Genomic DNA, 17,179 nt, shown 5'->3' with positions numbered 1-17,179 from the left:
TAATTGCACAAGGAACCCACCAAGGATGTCGGAAAGTTGGGAGACACAGATCAGCAGAGAGAAACTACATCACACCACTATCCGCCCGTCGCCCGCAGCCGACCACAGCCAGTAGCTTACACAGGGAGCGCCACACTCCCTGTTCCCAGGGGACAGCAGACTGTGTGTGTGTTTGTGAGCGGGGAGGGGTCGGGGCGGGCTGTGGCCAGCCCCGCACCAAGGCCCTGTCTACATGCACAGGAGCCACGCAGCTGTGGCTGACGGTCACCTGTGTGAAGATGGGCCCATGAGGACTGAGCTCCTGACTTTACGGAGGAGCTGGAAACCCTGGTTTCTACACTGCAGAATCTCCCAAGTATAACGGTTGGCTTGGCCCGCGAGCCACAGATCTGTATCCTCTGGTGCGTATCCATCCCCTCCTCCCACCCCCAAACCCACATGTGTGCTGAGAGTGTGTATGTGTGTGTGTGTTGGGCACCTTCTGGATCGTGTGTCCAGTTCCCAATGCCCCTTACTGCCCACGAGGGTGGACGGTCCCAGAAGCCATGCTTTGCATGATTCCACCGTGGAGGACACAGTCGGACCCACCTGAGGGGCCTTTCCTTGGGATTGGGAATACGGGACGAGAGATTTGGTGCCTCCTTCTGGCGGGGCCTGCCACGTGGAGAGATGGGAACAGTGTGCAGCCACGTCTCCCAAAGGGAGCGGGGGACCTCGTGTCCTGCTTGCGTGCTCTCAGCATCCCACTCCTCGGTTCTAGACCCTCACTGAGGCCTGGCCGTCCCTGGGACACTCCTGTCTCCTTATCATCTGCTCCCCCCTGCCTGAGTGAGCTTCAGTGGGCCTCTGGTTCTTGCAGCCAGGGTCCCACGTTATGCAAGACACAAAAAACAAAACAAAGCAAAAGCCATCCATAGATGAATATTTTACATATGCAAAATGTTTCTAAATGACTTTTGGGGTCATCCACTCTCCCCACCCGTCCCCCCACCCCACCTGGGACATCCTTGTTTGTGGAGGAGGAGGGACAATACCTGTGTCGCTTATGTTTCTTGGAACTTTTCTTCTTCTTTTTCTTGACAGGTGATGGGCTATAGGACGGGGACCTGCGGGAAGACAGTCTTCAGAGGGAGGCACTTCAAGGCCAGTGCAAGCTTGGGGCAGCGCCTTCTCCAGCCCCCACACAGGTCTCAGCTCTTTCGGGGCGCACACCGGGTAATGCTCAGGCTGGCACTGGCTTGCATTTGTTTGAAACGTTTAACTGAGGCTCCCAAGGCCCGAGTTCCAATCTTGATCCTACTACTCCGTCGTGAAGTCACCTTGGGTGGTCACTGCTCTCTCTCATTTCCCCACTGACAGAACACCCAGGTGGAACAAGATTAAGTCTTTCAAACTCGGTGCCAACAGGGGCCTCTCAGATAGCACGTGTGGATGAAGCGGCCGGGGCCTAAGGCAGCAGGGAGCAGTGGGGTCCGTGGTGAGCCAGGGGCACCTGCCTGAAGGGATGCTGCTCTGATCAGCGGAGGGTACTGGGCTTCCAGAAAACCTCCTTTCAATAGAAGTCACCAGAAAAATATATTTTTTATATGACATCTGTTGGCCTTTAAGTGTTGGCCACCAATTAAGAAGACAAAAATAGACTAGAATAGAAAAGGAAAGGAAAGAAAAAAGAAAAGGAAAAGAAAAGAAAAGAAAAGAATAGAAAAGAAAAGAAAAGGAAACACTTTGCAGGTCAAACAGAACGTGTGCAGGGGGAAAGGCAGGGTTGAGAACAGCCTGACCCTTGGGGAGTCACAGAGCCTGCCTGCGCACACGCGCCCAGTGGACGTCTACTGAACGAAGGGATTGCTGAAGCCTGATGCCTGTGGTTTCCTCCTTTGACGTGGTCTCACGCCCACCCTACCATCAGGAGGCTTAACCCACGTGCCCAACTCCACCGCTCGCCCTACAGTGGCTGGGACTTGGGCTCAGCATCCACATTCCTGTTTGGGTCCTCTTAGACATAGCGTAAAGGGGTGTCCCGGAAACAAGGTCCCCAAAAGGCTAGAGGTGGGGCCTGTCATTCAGACACTCTGCTGCCTCCTACAGGCTCCTTCAAGTGCTGCCCTCCCGGCTGGGTGTGTTCTGAGGTCTGTGCCCACGGCCCGGTCTGGGGCACTGGCTGTCCTTGCAGGCTAATGAGTGGCGGCTTAGAAGAAAATCTGGAAATCTTTTCAAATACAAAAAAATTAAAGTTGTACAGAGAAAAAAACATCATAGGGTACAAAAGAGTCACCAGCTGGCAAAAATACAAAATCCATTATCCTTGGCTTTAAACCTGCTGCTGGGTGTGATGGAGCCGACTGAGGGCCTGGAATCACATGCCTGTCGGTTCTGGCACACACCTCGCGCCTTTCTTTTCCCATCTCTAAAGTGGGACGACAATGCTTGCCTCGTAGGCTGCGGTCAAGGGTAAAACAGGGCCTAGGGTACTCAGAGCAGAGCACAGCGCTCCACACAGAGACAGTTCTCAACAAACAAACAAACAAAACCAAAAAAACCAACCCAATATTCAGGGTCACGACTGTGCTTCCAAATAATCGGTCAGGTACTGCTATGTGTCAGACACTGTGAGACAGCTCTTTCCACATCCATTTTTCTTCACCATATTCACTAGAAAAATCCCAAGAGGTCGGTATTACCACCACTTTCTGGAATTGGGAACCAGAGGTGAGGTGAGTCGCCTAAGGTCACACAGCTAGTAGTTAAGGGGCAGAGAGGGGAACGGAACCCAAGGGTTCACTGTCTGACTCCGAGACCTGTTTTTCCCACTGTGTCCCTTCCCCCACCTTCCAGATTTCACCATTCCGTGGGCCCTCACCTCCTTCTCTTCTTCCGGGTGGATTTCTTCTTTTTCTTCTTCCCCCTGGAGGAAGGCAGCGGCGTCACATCTCTGTCGCGGGAGGCACTGTGGAGAGCAAGACACCTGGCATTAGAGGGCGCAGGGCCGCCGGCCCCGGCCAGTGCGGCTGTGGCCAGGGGAGAGGGGCCCAGCTCCTTTGAGGGCGGAGGACCCACGGCGAGTACATAATCACCGTCTTGTGGCCGATTCGGTCACACTTCAGGCTAAGTGTCTCAAACATGGAGCTAATGCCGACCTAATGAGACAGGCGCTGCACCTTACCCAAACACCAATTGATTATTTAAAACAGAATTACAGAGGTTAACTGCTCCTTAATAGATTTATTATTGAATTTGCAAATGGTTGAGCTGGATAAATAAATCACTTTTTAAATAATTCATCGGCAGTTCGGCCCCTTCCTTCCCCAATACATCTTGTCTGTAGTTCCTGCTGGAAATTTAATAGGAGGCAGATATGTTAAGGAGCAACTGATTATTAAAAGTATATTTGCTGAGGTCTAGTGTAATGAGATACATATCTTATATCGCTTCACAGAACCTCAGAAACCTCTGCTCTTCAGGAATAATTATTTCCCATTCAATTAAATTCAAATGCTCAGGCTGCAGCTAAATGAAGTCAAGTTATCTCCTTTTCTAATTGGGGCGGGCTCCAGGGATTTTTTTTTTAAACACTACCCCATGGCAAAAGGAGATGCTCTGGGATGAAAAACTGCTTGGAAAGTGAAGCATGCCAACCCAGTTGGACCACAGTGGGAAAATGTAATATTAATAAGAATATTATTGTCATTATTAGCAATAACACAACTACCACTTATTCTTTTATTATGTGCCAAGTGTTTCATATACTTGGATGCTCACAAGATGCTTTGAGGGAGGTCTGATTTTTATCGCTTCATTTTACAGGTGAAGAAAGGCAGGCTCAGACAGCAGGGCGGGCGTGCCGCCGGCTGCACAATGAGGAACACGGGGGCAAGCTGGGAACTGAGTCGGGGCCTGCGGGTGCCTACCCGGGAGCCGCCCCGCAAGACCAGCCGCGTTCCCAAAACTGCGTCTGTGCCCCTGCTTTGGAAATGACCCCAAACTCTTCACAGGAACACCACAAAATGCCGCCATAGTTAATTCCATTCCAAGAATCGGGATCATTTTGGTTAATAGAAAAAAACCCAATAAAGTGGTTACAGTATATGCCAGGTCTCTGCGTTGCTAGTATAAAAAGCATATAGCTATTGATATATCTACAACATTTTCAAGAGAGTTGCTTTTGGCAGGTTGAACATAAATATCATAGGGATTAGGTATGCAGCTGCTTACCTACGCTTACATGTTACAAAGCACAGGGGACCCTACACATTTCCAGGAAGCAAACAGGCTGCCTGTGTAAATGTGGGAGGCCACTTCCAAGTTTTTCCTTCAACGAGAACCTGACACAGAGTGAGAGCCTAATATGTGAACGCTTGGTGAGTGACCAAATGAGGGACGGGTGGGCGAAATAATTCAGCCGCTTATTGAATCATCTTGTTTCATATAAACACTTCCCAGTGTAACAGCTACCAGGAATTTGAGAGGAAAAAAACCCCCAAATCATTTAAAGTTACGGGAGCGATACTTAAAGGGAAAAAAAGTTTTACGAGTGTGTTGTATAAAACACAGAACGATCTCGTTGTTTCAGTCAATTACTCTACCTAAGTAAACCGAAACCTCCAGGTTAGAAGGAGGGAATGTGGACCAGGTCAGGGGTCCGCAGGCTAATCTAGGCCCTGCTCCCAACTGACCTCGTTTTCCCACCTGTAAAGTGGCTGTGACGCCCTCTGATTTAACAGGAGGCAAAGGCTGTGCCTGGGGAGTGCGGCGGACACCAGGTTCGTTTCCCATCCGTCACGGGGGTGGGAGTCGGGGTGGGCAGACTCAGGCCCAGCAGCGGGAGGGCGGTGAGCCTGTTTGAGGGCTGGGAGTAAAGCTTGCAGCCGGCTGCTGAGGCCAGACTATGTGACACTGTTGTAAACAGACTCGTTTCTCCAGAGGCCAAAGATGGGCCAGGCTTTATAGGTGTGTGGCACAAAATTTTTAAACAGATGGCAGGCTTTTTCATTAACATCAAACTATAATGTGGTAGGTTTAAGTCTAGGATATAAGATCAGAGAGACTGAAGTTCAAAACTTCACTCTGTAAGTAAAGCAGAGGGAATAGAGTCAATAACACTGTAATAACAGTGCGTGGTGCCACGTGGGTACTGGAAACATCGGGGGAAACGCTACGAAAAGTATATGAATGTCTAACTACTGACTGTACACCTAAAACTAGTACAGAATAACACTGAAAGGAAAAAAAAACCTATTAATTGGTAACTGGTGCCTAAAGTAAAACAAACAAACACCACACCTCACTCTGCCTCTCACTGGCTGCCACGCTTTGGGAGGTCATGTTTCCTCTCCAAGCCTTGGTGACACACTGTGTCCTCATACGGCAGCTGCACAGTGCCTACCATGTAGTAGGTGCTCATGAAACCCTGGCGAATAGCTGAGTTAAGGAAGCATGTAAAGATGTGGGACTTGGGAGCCAGGTCCGGGCTGAACCTGTGACCTGGGAGCTCGTGGCTCACAGGGTCACTAACACGGAAAGGCACGCACTCCAGCGTGTAAGGCGGGGTTCACAGGCCAAACTGAGCCCATCTCCTTTCTGCACAAGTGACGCGTGGCTGACGCAGCTACGCCCACTGACCACACGCTGCCTGTGGCCATCCTGTGCTCCGGTGCAGGGTGGAGTGGTTGGGGCAGAGACTACCAGCCAGACACACTGTTTATCTGTTCATCTGTAGAAAAAAGTTTGCCGATCCCTGATCTACGGGTCTAAAAGGAGAGCTTGTACAGAGGGAGGGGCAGAGCGGCCAGAGAGACAAGCTTCATTTCTGCCTCCTCGACTTGGACTCTCTCCCTGGACAGAAGAGAGGAAGTGGGGGTGGTACCTCACCTGCGTGCTCTGGCGGGACTGAGCTCCCGGCAGGCCTTGTCCCTCTCCCAGCTGTTGGTGCCCAAGGCCTCAGTGGCCAGATGCTGGCTCAGCTTCTCCGAGGGTCCATCCTGAGCTGGAACCATGGGGCTGCTCTGGGGTTCTGTCCTGCACGGGCAGAAACAAGGAAGCAAAAGTGTCAGGATATGACGGAGACTCCCAATGTTCATCAAACCTGCACAGATGTCCTGATACTTCCCGGCTCCGCTTGGAGTTTAGGTTGGGGCCATGAGATTATCTTTGGCTAATATGTCTGAGTGGGGGTGACAGATGTCATTTTCAGTTTGACACGGTAAGATGTGCGTCCCTTCCCCAGCTCTTCCCCTGTCACAGGGACTCTGGAGGCCACATATTCTGAAGGGTGATGTAAACATCTGTGATGGAGCAGAGATGCCCAAACCACATCGGACTTTGCATGACAGAAAGAAACCTTACTTAGGTTAAGCCACTGAGACCGTTTATTTGTTACTGCAGCACAGCCTACCCCATCCTGACTGAATCTCAGGGAGAGGCTGGAAACCGGCATTTCACTTCCTCCCTCAAGACATAAGTAGAGGCTAACACGTGATGGAATTAGTTCGAACTGCTCTTTGCCGTTTTGACTCCATTTTCCTGCCTTATATGTGTATGGAACAGAGATACCTGAGTTCAAACACCATTTTTGCCCTTTAGTAGCTACAGGAACTGGGGCCAGCCACTCAACCCCTCCGAGTGGTGGTTTTCTCAATGATAGAATAGGGGATAATATCATCCCTTATATTGTGGAGTCATTGTGCAGATACAATAAAATGAGCAAACAGGAAGACCTAAAAAGCGTAGTTCCCTTTCCCTTTCCCTCCCTGTGAACCAGACCTCCCATTTGGTGCCAGCAGCAGGTACGAGGCCACCTGCCTGAGACACACGCAGTTCCCATGGAAGCCTAGTTCCCTCTCCTGCCTCTAAGATGAGCTCCACCACCACAGGGAAATTACCTGAGTCTCCCCTCTCCGTCTGCCCTTCTTTGAGTCCCAAAGAGGGAAAAGAAGTTGCCTAGTTACTCAGCCTTTGATGAGACTGCCACTCAAATTTGCTGGCTCCTAACAGGGAGGTGTCAGGAGTGTGACAGTCACAGGTAGATCTGGCCCCCGCCAGCAAGCGCCCCTCCCTGCTCGCCCTGCCTGCAGATTCCAGGTCCCGCATCGATCAGAAACGTCAGCATTTCTCATGCACCAGCTCCTGCAGCCAGTGCACCAAGATTGCTTTTCGGACTCAGGAGAAAGCATCCGATAAGCCCCCGCTCCTCTGGGCTGCTGGGAGAGCGGGCCACGCCCAATCAATATGGAAGGGAGGAGGGCAAAACACATTCACCGAATTCCAGGCAGAAGGAATAGCAAGTTCAAAGACCCTTGGCCTCCCCAAGAGACAGCAATCAAGGGTAAGCGTGACAAGAGGGGAGGTCAGAGACCAGGTCTTTGCAGGTCATGGGAGGAGCCCTGGGTCCTCTGGGACTGGGACGGGGAGTCTCTTGAGCAGAAGAGGGGCTTGCATCTTAGATGGGTCGCTCCAATGGCCGAAGACAGGAGATGAAAGGGAGGGAAGGACAGAGACAAGGAGACCATTGCAGGAGGCTGAGAGCAGATCGGTATGGCAGCAATGGAGGAGATAAGATGTGATCAGAGGCTGATATATTTTGAAGGTGGAACTAGCGTCCTTTGCCGCTAATTAAATGTTGGATGCAAGAGACTAAGAGAAGAGAAGGACGGGTCTCGGCGGACTCTGAGGCGTTGAGCCTGAGCGGCTGGGCGGGGGGGGGGGGTCACCACCGCTGAGGCGTGGTGATGGTGATGCAGGGAGCGGCCTCCTGGGGAGCTCTAACCACTCCCCTAGCATGTGACAGCCCCTTCACTCCCCTCGCTGCGGCTCTTACTCATGGGTGCTGTTAGCATTTCACTGCCTTCCCTCACACTAAACTACGAGCTCCCTGAGGGTAGGGTCATGTCTTCCTGCTTCTGAGCCTGCTGCTTAGTAAACACTCAGCAGCATTCGTTCAATGAATAAATGAAAGAGCACATGCATTGGCTTAAGAGAACATTTGTTTCAAAGAGCTAGAAAGGGCTTTTGAGATGCTTTGAGCTCATCCCTTGATGTTACAGTTGGTGGAAATCAACTGGCCTGTGCCTCAGCCTACCCCCACGGCTCCACCAATGCCTTTTCTAGTCTCCCCCACGTCTCTTAGGAAAAGGATCAGCGAGCTGAGCTGATCGATGAGTGCGTACGGCCCAGCAGAGCCCTGGGTTGTTCACACACGAGAAGGGCACTTCAGACTCTCTGGGGCATTATAGGAAGCCAGAGGCGGCCCTGCAATAGGCAAGCACTGAGAGCTGATGTGAGGGACTTGGCAGTGAATAAAAGACACCGTGAGTAGTCCTGGCCTTGGGCGGAAGAGGGAGGAGAGACATGGGTTATCTGCAGGTAAGGAGACGGTGAATGCTACTGCCAGGCACTGGGCATGAGGCTCAGGTTGAAGACAATGGCTCATCCATCACTGCCGGCAGCAGGGTCCAGCGCCAGGGATGGGAGACGCGGCAATGCTTTGATGAGCACAGGTATAATGGAGTGGCAGCAACTTATAACAGGACCCTCCCTGAGGTGGTACCCTGTCCTTTTTGACAATAGCACTGCCTTCAGCTTCCTGGTGTTGCATCCCCCACCTGGGATCATAAAACAAACAGGAACGTAATTAATTCTACCTGGCAGGGAGCGGTGGGGGAAGGAAGAAAGGACTCCTCCATAATACAACATTTGTGATCTTCTTTCAGGATGTTCCAACACCTCGCTTCTCAGCTTTCTTAAAACCGAAAGAAACCCAGGGAGCATGTCATTGGGGGTTTTCCAAGCCTGGCCCCCAAGGAGCTTTAAAAAAATACAGATTCCTAGTTCCCATCTTAGTTGTAACGAATCAGACTCAAAGGGGTGAAACATGGAACGGCATCTTAATGAAACATCCCAGTAATTCTGCCTCCTATTGGATTATGAATAAAATCCAAATTGATTTCCAGGACTAAAAGGTTCTACATGATCTGGCCTTTGCCCCGCCACCAACCCCATTTCCTACCCCCTCCCTTACTCTGCTCCAGCCACCTGGCCTCCTTGCTGCTCCTTAGGTGGAACCAGGCCTTGACTCAGGGCCTTTGCCCCTTCTGTTCCCTCCACCTGGCATGCTGTTCCTCCCGCTCTTTGCATGGCTTGCTCCTTCCTTTCATTCCAATGCTGCCTTCTCAGAGAGGCCCTCCGTGACCCCTGCATGAAACTGCGCTCCTCTTTTTACCTGCACCACCGCAACGGCATGCTGGGTCTTCCTTCGGAACACTTGCTACGGTCTGAAATGACTATCTTGCATGTTTCCTTTCTAAGTGTTGGTCTTCTGGACTAGCAGGCAAGCTTCAGAAGAGGAGGAACTAGTTTCTTTTCTCCCCACTGAGTCCTCAGAGACACAGTGCCTGTCAGAGTGTGCCCATTTGCTCTGTAACCATGTACTGAATGAATGAATGAATTCTGGTGACTGATCTCACAGGAGAACCGCGGGTCAGATTCAGCCTCTCCTTACGTGTAAGGAAGCAGAGGTCAAGGGAGAAGGACCAGTCTGAGGTCAGCCCCCTTCACAGCCCCTCCCACCTTCCTTCCCCACCCCCAGCTCCCCAGAGTCGCAGGGTTTTAGGAAAAACTCTGTTCCATCTTTGCTGAGGACAGGCAGCTGCCCTGTTTTTCACCACACAGCCCTTCAAAGTTGCATTAAAAGACATACTTAAAAGAAGGCAAGATCTTTAGGGGACAGCTAGAACAGAGAAATCAAGGGCCCACATGCACACTTCACAGAGGGAGGGAGGAGCCAGCGCGGAATTCCACAAGGCCTCCCCACTCAGTTCCTGCTAATCAGCGACCTGGAGCTTAGTTGGCTCTCCGTAGTCATGGCAACCAGCAGATTTACAGCCTCTGATAAGAACCGGAGCTGAACTTTCTGCAAAACTCTCTGAGATGCCTGACTCCCCAGCCGCTTCCCGCTTCTCCCTCCCCACAAAGTGCTTCTTCCGCCCAGGGCTGGGTATAGGCCCTGGAGCCCTGCCCCGACCCGAGTTTAACAAGGCCTGGGCAGTCCGAATCCAACGATGCGGGGGCGGGGCAGGAAGGGCCCCCCCACGGAGCCGGGGAACTGAGGCCCCACAGGGTAAGGGGCTTGCCCAAGGCCGCACGACAGGTGACTCATGTTAGACCTGCAGCCGGAAGGGTGGTCTTCTGACCCCCAGTCAAGTGTTCTTTCCATGCCACTTGATCATGGCAGCAGCTGGCAGGTATCGAGCACCTGCTCTGTGCAATGAACGTGGAAAAGAGAAGAAAAGAAAAAAAGGAAGTAGAGACTGGGAAGGAAGACAGGGGCCGGGTCCTTCGGGGGCGTGGACAGTGCTTCCCATGCCTCCGAGGGCACGTGACCTGCCTGGGGGTCTTGCTCCAGGGCAGGTGCTGACTCGGCAGGCCTGGGTTCGGGCCTCAGCTTCTGCATCTCTGACCAATTCTCAGATGATGTTGCCGGTCTCTGGACCACACTCTGAGTGGCCAGACTGTAGATTTTACAAAGGACTTGGACTTGACCCTGAGGGCTGGCCGAGCCAGACGCGCACAGCCCTGTAGCATGCTCTCTCTACAGGCAATTGGTAAGGGGTTTAGGGCTGTTCTCAGGGCTGAGAGTGCGTGACTGTGCGAACAGGTACGTGTGTGGGGGTCCATACTCTTGTATATCAAAAATTGCCCAGTTCCCAAGTTTAGTTCAAAGGACAAAAGAACCGTATGGAGAAAAATAAGCTCGGCTCTTCTTACCCAGCTCAGCCAAGCGGGTCAGGCCCCGGACCTGCCTGGATTTTGAGCTCTCATCACAGATCACATCCGCCCACTGCCCTCCAATCAACCCCAAGTCCACCCCACCACTTCTCCCGCGACAGGCGGGCCTGTGGGTTGCCTGTTTGCCTAGCGAGGGATCCAACTGCTGAGAGGGAGTCAGCATTCGATTCTTGGGACCTGCCTGAAGTGCAGGCTGCCCCAGCTGGGGAAAGGGCTGAATTCCAAAATGCTGGGGCTCTCCTCTTGAAGGGTTGCAAACAACGACGCTGAGCAAGTGCCCAGGTCCTGGAGTCTCAGTGACCTGAATGCCAGCCCTGGTCCTGCCAAGCTGTGTCGCCACAGGCGAGAACAACATCTCCTGCTCCAGCCCGGGCCTCGGGGTCAGCTGGAATTGCAGACGGGGTTTAGGTTCCTCCAGGGAGGGCGGGGAGCTGACGGCATTGCCGTGGCACGGGAGAAACTGTGTCCCTTTTGGGCATCATGACAGCCACTGCAGGAAGAGGCACCAAGCTAACCAGGTCTGCTGGGGACAGGGCAGATGCCCACAGCCTGATAGGAAACCTTCAGCCCAGGGTAGGAGGAGCCTTGGTCCAAGAGCTCAGAGAGTAAAGGCTGGTCCCCAAAAAGTGCTGCCAGGGACCATTCTTCCTTCAGTCACTGATTTGATGAATAGTTATCAAGCGCCTACTATGCACGGGCACTGTTCTAGGCACTGGGGACACATCAGGAAACAAAGCAGGGGAAGCCCCTGCCTGGAGGAGCTCGCATTCTGGGACGGGCAGGGGAAGGGGCGTGCGGAGAAGTCACAGCATGAAGAGGTAAGCATGTAACTCATCGGAAGGAGACGAGTGCTCTAAGGAGAGAAACGAAGCGGGATAAGGGGGCCTGGGGATGCTGCTGGGGGGGGGGGCTGCAACTTTCAACAGCGGTTGGAGGCTGCAGTGACAAGGTCACATGGGAGCAAGACGCGCAGGCGATGAGGGCGCGAGCCTTGTGCGTTCCTGGGAGACGAGCTGGCAGGTGTAGGGCATGGCCAATGCAAAGGCCCTGGGGTAGGAGCACGCTGGATGCTTGAGGCTAGAACTGAGGGAGCAAGGGGGAGAAGAGAAGGGGGTGATGTCAGAGAGGTAAGGAGGGACCAGATCATGGGCCGTCTGGTAGGCTAGGGCAAGAGGTTAATTTTTTTCTCTCTGGATGAGATGAGAAGCCATTGCAGCACTCTGAGCAGAGAAGAGACATACTCTGACTTCGGCCTCAGAGGGTCTTTCTGGCCGCTTGCTGAGTGTAGGTGGCACGGGAGCAGGATTCAGCGCAGGAGGACCAGGCAGGGGATGATCGCGACAGCTGCCGATGGGACCGGGATCAGTGCCATCGCTGCCGTAGTGGCAAGACGCGGTCTCGTTCTGGACGCATAATGAGGCCGGAACCCACAGAGTTTGCTCCTGGCTTGGATACAGAGTGTGAAAGAGAGGGGTCTAGGGTGACGCCAACGTTTTTGGTCTGAGCAGCTGGGAGGATGAAGCTGCCCATTAGTGAGCCTGGGTCAGCTGCTGGTGGAAAACGGTGTACTGGAAAGGTTCTCTGTAGTCCAGCTTTGGACATGACAGTCTGAGATGCCAACTAGACATCTGAGTGGGGTTGGCAGGTAGGCAGTTGGGTGCATGAGACTTGAATTCAGAGAAGACATTAGCACTGGAAAATGCATTTGAGAGGTAGACGTTAGTATTTCGCCTGTATTTAAACCCAGGAGAGTGGACCTTCTGGGAAGTAGAACGGAGCACCTGGCTAGAATGAGGTGGGAAACTGAGACGTGGGTACATCCTAATGGCATTGCACCAGGGGGATTTGGGGACAACAAGATGACTCAATAGAGCGTCCCAGCCACGTGGACTTGGCTCTTAAAATATACTCACCAAGTGTCTGACTCTTTCCATTCATACATTTAGATGCAATGATTCACGGATTGTTTCTGCATTCATTGGTGCATTCATTCATCAGCTATTCATTTACTCATTCATTATTCATTCACTCACTCATTGGCTAGGTGACCTTGGGCAAGTCTCTTTCTCTCTCTGGTGAAATCACAAGTCGTATGCACCACACAGGGCTGTTGTGAGGATGCACTGACATGATGCGTGTCCGTCATTTAGACAGTTGCTGGCGCACGGCAGCACTTTAAACATGCACGCTTTCCAGGAACAGGTCACACTGTTCTGCAGCCTTACTTGCAAAGCTTGCCTATGGGGGCTCCCATACTGCTGATTCTGATCCCCTTTCCACAAACAGCCAAGGCAAGGGATTCTGGGAAAGGGAAGGGCAGGGAGGTTGGAGTGCTCTTGAGTGTCCAGGAGCTCTGGGCTGCCCACCGACAAGCTGAGTGGCTACTTCGGAACCCAGCCACGGTCCGGCTTCCTTCTGTACCCTAATAGCCCAGGGGTGAATTTGTCTCCCACTGTCCTCCCAGAATCACCCACTGTCAGCTGGGGAAGGGGGCTTCTGAGAATATGGCACAGTTGGGACTTCACGCTCCTGCGTGTGTGCACACACACACAACTCCTTCTCTAGGCTGAGGCCTGGAAGAAAATTCTTAACAAGCAGAGAGCAAGCTGTCGCTCAAATCTGCAGAGAGGACAGAACAGACAAGCCACAAATCTCGATGGCAGGCGGGGAGCTCCTGAGGTCTGGGCTCGTTAGTCTTAAAATAACACAGCAGGGAAATGAGATAAAGGGCTTCCGCAGGGGAAGCGGTCAGACATTTCGCCTGGCACTTGTTGGAACCACCTGAGGGGGCCTCTCTCTCCTCCCAGGTTACAGAAAAGGGGCTTGCCTGCTGGGGCAGTGGCCGCATTTCCAGATCACAGAGTCAGAACTTGCCAGAGTGGGGCCAACCCTTGGAGGACATCGAACCCAAGCCCAGAGAAGCGGAAGTTCAGAGAGGTCAAGTGCTACACTCAAGGGCCCTTTGTGAGCTGGGGGCTGAGCAGGGACCCCCACTCAGTTCTCCTGCAGCTACAGGGGTTGCTGTTGGCCAGAGCCCAGGTTGGTGTGAGTGTTGGCTGCAAGTGCCTCATAGGTGCTCCCTTCCAGAAGGTTCCTTCCACCTCTGGGTGAGGAAGAGGAAAGGCAGTCCAGAGCCAATGAGTAAGTGACAGAGGCTTCCAAAAGACCTACTCCCTTCCCTCAAGGCAGGACTGGTGCTTCACATTCCAGTGCTCCCCAGGCTCAGCCCCTTCTCCTGCGAGCGTGCCCTTGGCGAGGCAGGTGCGCCCAAATCCCTGTCCCAGGCTTTCTCCCTTATGAATTCCTTCAAAGACACAGGTCCAGAACAAGTTTTTCTCAATCAAACCACTGAACGCAAAACAACAGTCACGTACTGAGTCAGACAGACGTGGGTCTGAATCTCTGCTTTGTTCACAGGAAGTTATTTAATGTCACCAGGCCTTAGTTTTCCTGTGAAATGTTAACATAGATGTTCAGATTACCCGCCTCGTGAGGCAATTGTAAAATGCTTAACACATTTCCTGGTCACACATAAGTGCTCAATATATGTTATTTGTTGACGACAGCCACGATGATGATGACAATGGAGGCAGCAGAAGGAACGGAGGGGTTGTTCCACAGCAACTCCACCCATCAGCAGAAAACTCTCAGGAGACTCCGCCCCTGCGGCTCCCGCACCAATCACCAGCCAGCTCTCCAATCTCGCCCTTTCCATTCACCCTCCCCTAGGCTTGTCCCAGAGGCCCCATCTTTGGCCATTACCATCCTTCTCTGACAAAGCATTCCCTGTGGGAGAGAGGAATCCCTGGAGAGCGCTGACGGCCTGGCTTTTTACACGGAACCGGCCATTTCTCAATGCCAGCCCAGGCATCCAGCTGTCCCACCTGTGGGAAATGGCGCCTCCACAGTAATTCTATTTAAGGAGTTGATGGGAAAGGCCTGTTCTTCCGCTAGGATTTTTATCTGCCTTATAAAAGTCAAGCCCATTACCGCGGGACCGTGGGTTTATTGGAGAGCTTTATCTTCATCAGGAATTCAGCTTCATGATTATCTCCCACCCACTCTGATGGGCTCCCCTGGGCTCCAAGAGGATGGGGGTGGGGGTGGGGGGGGGGGAGCTGTGGCAGGAACAGACTCAGGGATTTCAGGACAGCCCCTTCTTACCACCTGGGCAGAGGTCTCCCTAAGATCCATGGTTTTCTGGGTTGACAGGAGGCAGCAACTGAACAGCCAGCTGCCACCAGGAGCTTTGGAACCAGGCCGACTGAGGTTCAAAAGCTGGTTCTGCCATTTTCAAGCTGTGATCTTGGACAAGTCACTTCATCTCTCTTCTGCAAAATGGGGTTAATGGTAGCGTCCAGCTCGGAGAGATGATGCTCATGAAGCGCTTAACACCCTTCCTGGTGCAGAGTAAGCGCTTAATCAGTGTTAGCTGTCATCGTAAATCGCAATTATTCATTGTAAATAGGCTTTAGGACAGAAGCTCCCAGTTCTGCTGTCTTTGCTCAAGCTGATCCCTCTGTTCTCAGGGCCCTCCCTTCTCTTCTCTGCCAGGAGACGCTTCCCTTACCCTCCCAGGCTCAGCACAACTACCCCACCGGCCTTTTCTGACCCCCCACTGCCCTCCTCCCCATAGGGCTAAATTCTTTACTCCATCATGTTCCCACAGCCCTTTGTAAATCCTCCCAGAGTATTGCAGCATGACCTTGAGCAAGGTCCCTCATCTATTTAAACCTCAGTTTTCTCATTTTTAAAATGGGTACAACACCTTAGGCATTGAGGTGGTTGTGGGAAGTATATACCTATTAGCCAAGCCCAATGTCTATTACTGTAATTAGAATTGCAATTACTATTGAAAGAGGCTTGGTGGCTCCCGTGTGACAGAGAATTTCCGCTTGGTGAGGAGCCTTATGGACAATCCTTTCCCAGTCACCTTTGAGGAGGGCATGGCTTCCAATCTGCCTGGAATCACTTCGGACCCCAAAGACAGGGGACTGGCCCCAACGACCACGCAAGAGCCTGTCCAGTTCCAAGAATTTTGTGAATCAGATCCTTCTCTGGGTCTGAGTCGCCCCCATCTTTTCACTCCTGCACACACCGGGGCGGCGCCGCAGGGCCCACAGCCTAAACCATGGCTCATCGGCCCCTAGTTAAAGGATGAGAGGCGTCGCCTCCTGACACGGCTTCTGAGCTCCTAGGCGGAAGCACGGGCACTCGGCCTCCCCCAACCAGAGTACAGGGACCTCGTGCTTACTGAGCACCCGCGACGTGCTGAACGCCTCATCAGACACTTACACCCATTATTTCACTCCAGTCCCCTGAGAAGCCCCGGAAGCAGGTGCTGCAAGGCTTGCTTTCAGGTGAGAAGAGGAGGAGGCCCGGGAGGTGGAGTGACTTGCCTAAGGACACACAGTGAGCAAAAGAGGGGGCCCGGAGTTCACAAGGAACTGTGGCCGGGAGCGTGGCTACCCAGTCCAGGCTGTGTCCACCCCGCTCGCGGCATGACCACGTCGCTTTCGGCCGCGGACCTCGCCTCTGCCTCCTCACGCTGCCTGGCGTTCCGTCCTCTCCCTAGTCCCCTGCCTGCGCCCGGCTCCCCAGCTGCCGACTGCACAGTCTATTGACCGAGACGATCAATCAGCCAGCTTGCTCCGACAGCTAAAAAACACCCCGTCGACCAATTTTCCCTCCAGCGCCTTTCCGCAGACCATGAAACCTCCCTAATTTGGAATTTGCAATGATTTCTGACACAGAACCTGCATTTCTCATTCCCGTGAAAGAAAAGTCTGAATGAAATGTCATCACGTGGACCCCTGGGGGCTTCCGAGCAGGTCCTGGCCGCCAGAGCGCCCTGTTTCCGCTGCTTCCCTCTTTGTTCCTTATCCTGGTCCCTTCCACCTGCGTCCGTGCCTATGTCGGCTGATAACTGACAGCGCCATTATAAATGCTAACGCCACCACTACTCACAACAGGGGCTACCGTGGAGCACCACGTGCTGAGCACCGTTCTAGGGATTCCGCATTTGTTTGTTCTAATCACCTTTACAACTATTTGTGGCTGGTGCAGCCATCACCCCACTTGACCAATGAAGAAACTGAGGCAGGAAGAGGTCCTGCTAACAGGTGGTGGGTGTGGAATTTGAGCCCCCAGAGTCTCCCTCCAGAATCCATGCCCTGCACCATAGTGCCGCTTGGGCTGGGCACCATGGGGGCCGCTTGTGGACCCTCTGAACCCCAACAGCGCCTCCTGCTTTGGGGCTCTGAGAGCACCAGGCAGTGGGACAGGAAACCACTGTGACCTTCTAGAGCTGTGTACTCGGTATGCAGAGCCGGGAATTGGAAGTTGTGGAAAAGCTGCCTTGTGAATTCTGTCACTGGGGACACTACTGAGTGGGAGGCAC

At 52.9% G+C, this 17,179-nt stretch overlaps 1 protein-coding gene across 1 annotated transcript in view; it reads right to left on the bottom strand.

Annotated features, from left to right (window-relative positions):
• Positions 1-17,179, bottom strand: part of SRRM4 (serine/arginine repetitive matrix 4) — a 133,284-nt gene that overhangs the window by 32,114 nt on the left and 83,991 nt on the right. Inside the window, exons 2-4 of the mRNA XM_054594388.1 lie at positions 5,869-6,015; positions 2,861-2,947; positions 1,035-1,106 (exon numbers count right to left, since the gene is read on the bottom strand). Of these exons, the coding sequence (XP_054450363.1) occupies positions 1,035-1,106; positions 2,861-2,947; positions 5,869-6,015 (306 nt within the window). The remainder of the gene's footprint in view (positions 1-1,034; positions 1,107-2,860; positions 2,948-5,868; positions 6,016-17,179) is intronic.

Source organism: Pteronotus mesoamericanus, unplaced genomic scaffold, assembly GCF_021234165.1.
Source record: "Pteronotus mesoamericanus isolate MK-2021 breed Mesoamerican mustached bat unplaced genomic scaffold, CSHL_Meso_final scaffold_507, whole genome shotgun sequence".
NCBI lineage: Eukaryota > Metazoa > Chordata > Mammalia > Chiroptera > Mormoopidae > Pteronotus > Pteronotus mesoamericanus.
Note: the sequence above shows the minus strand (reverse complement) of the source record. Positions and strands in the feature narration are given on the sequence as shown.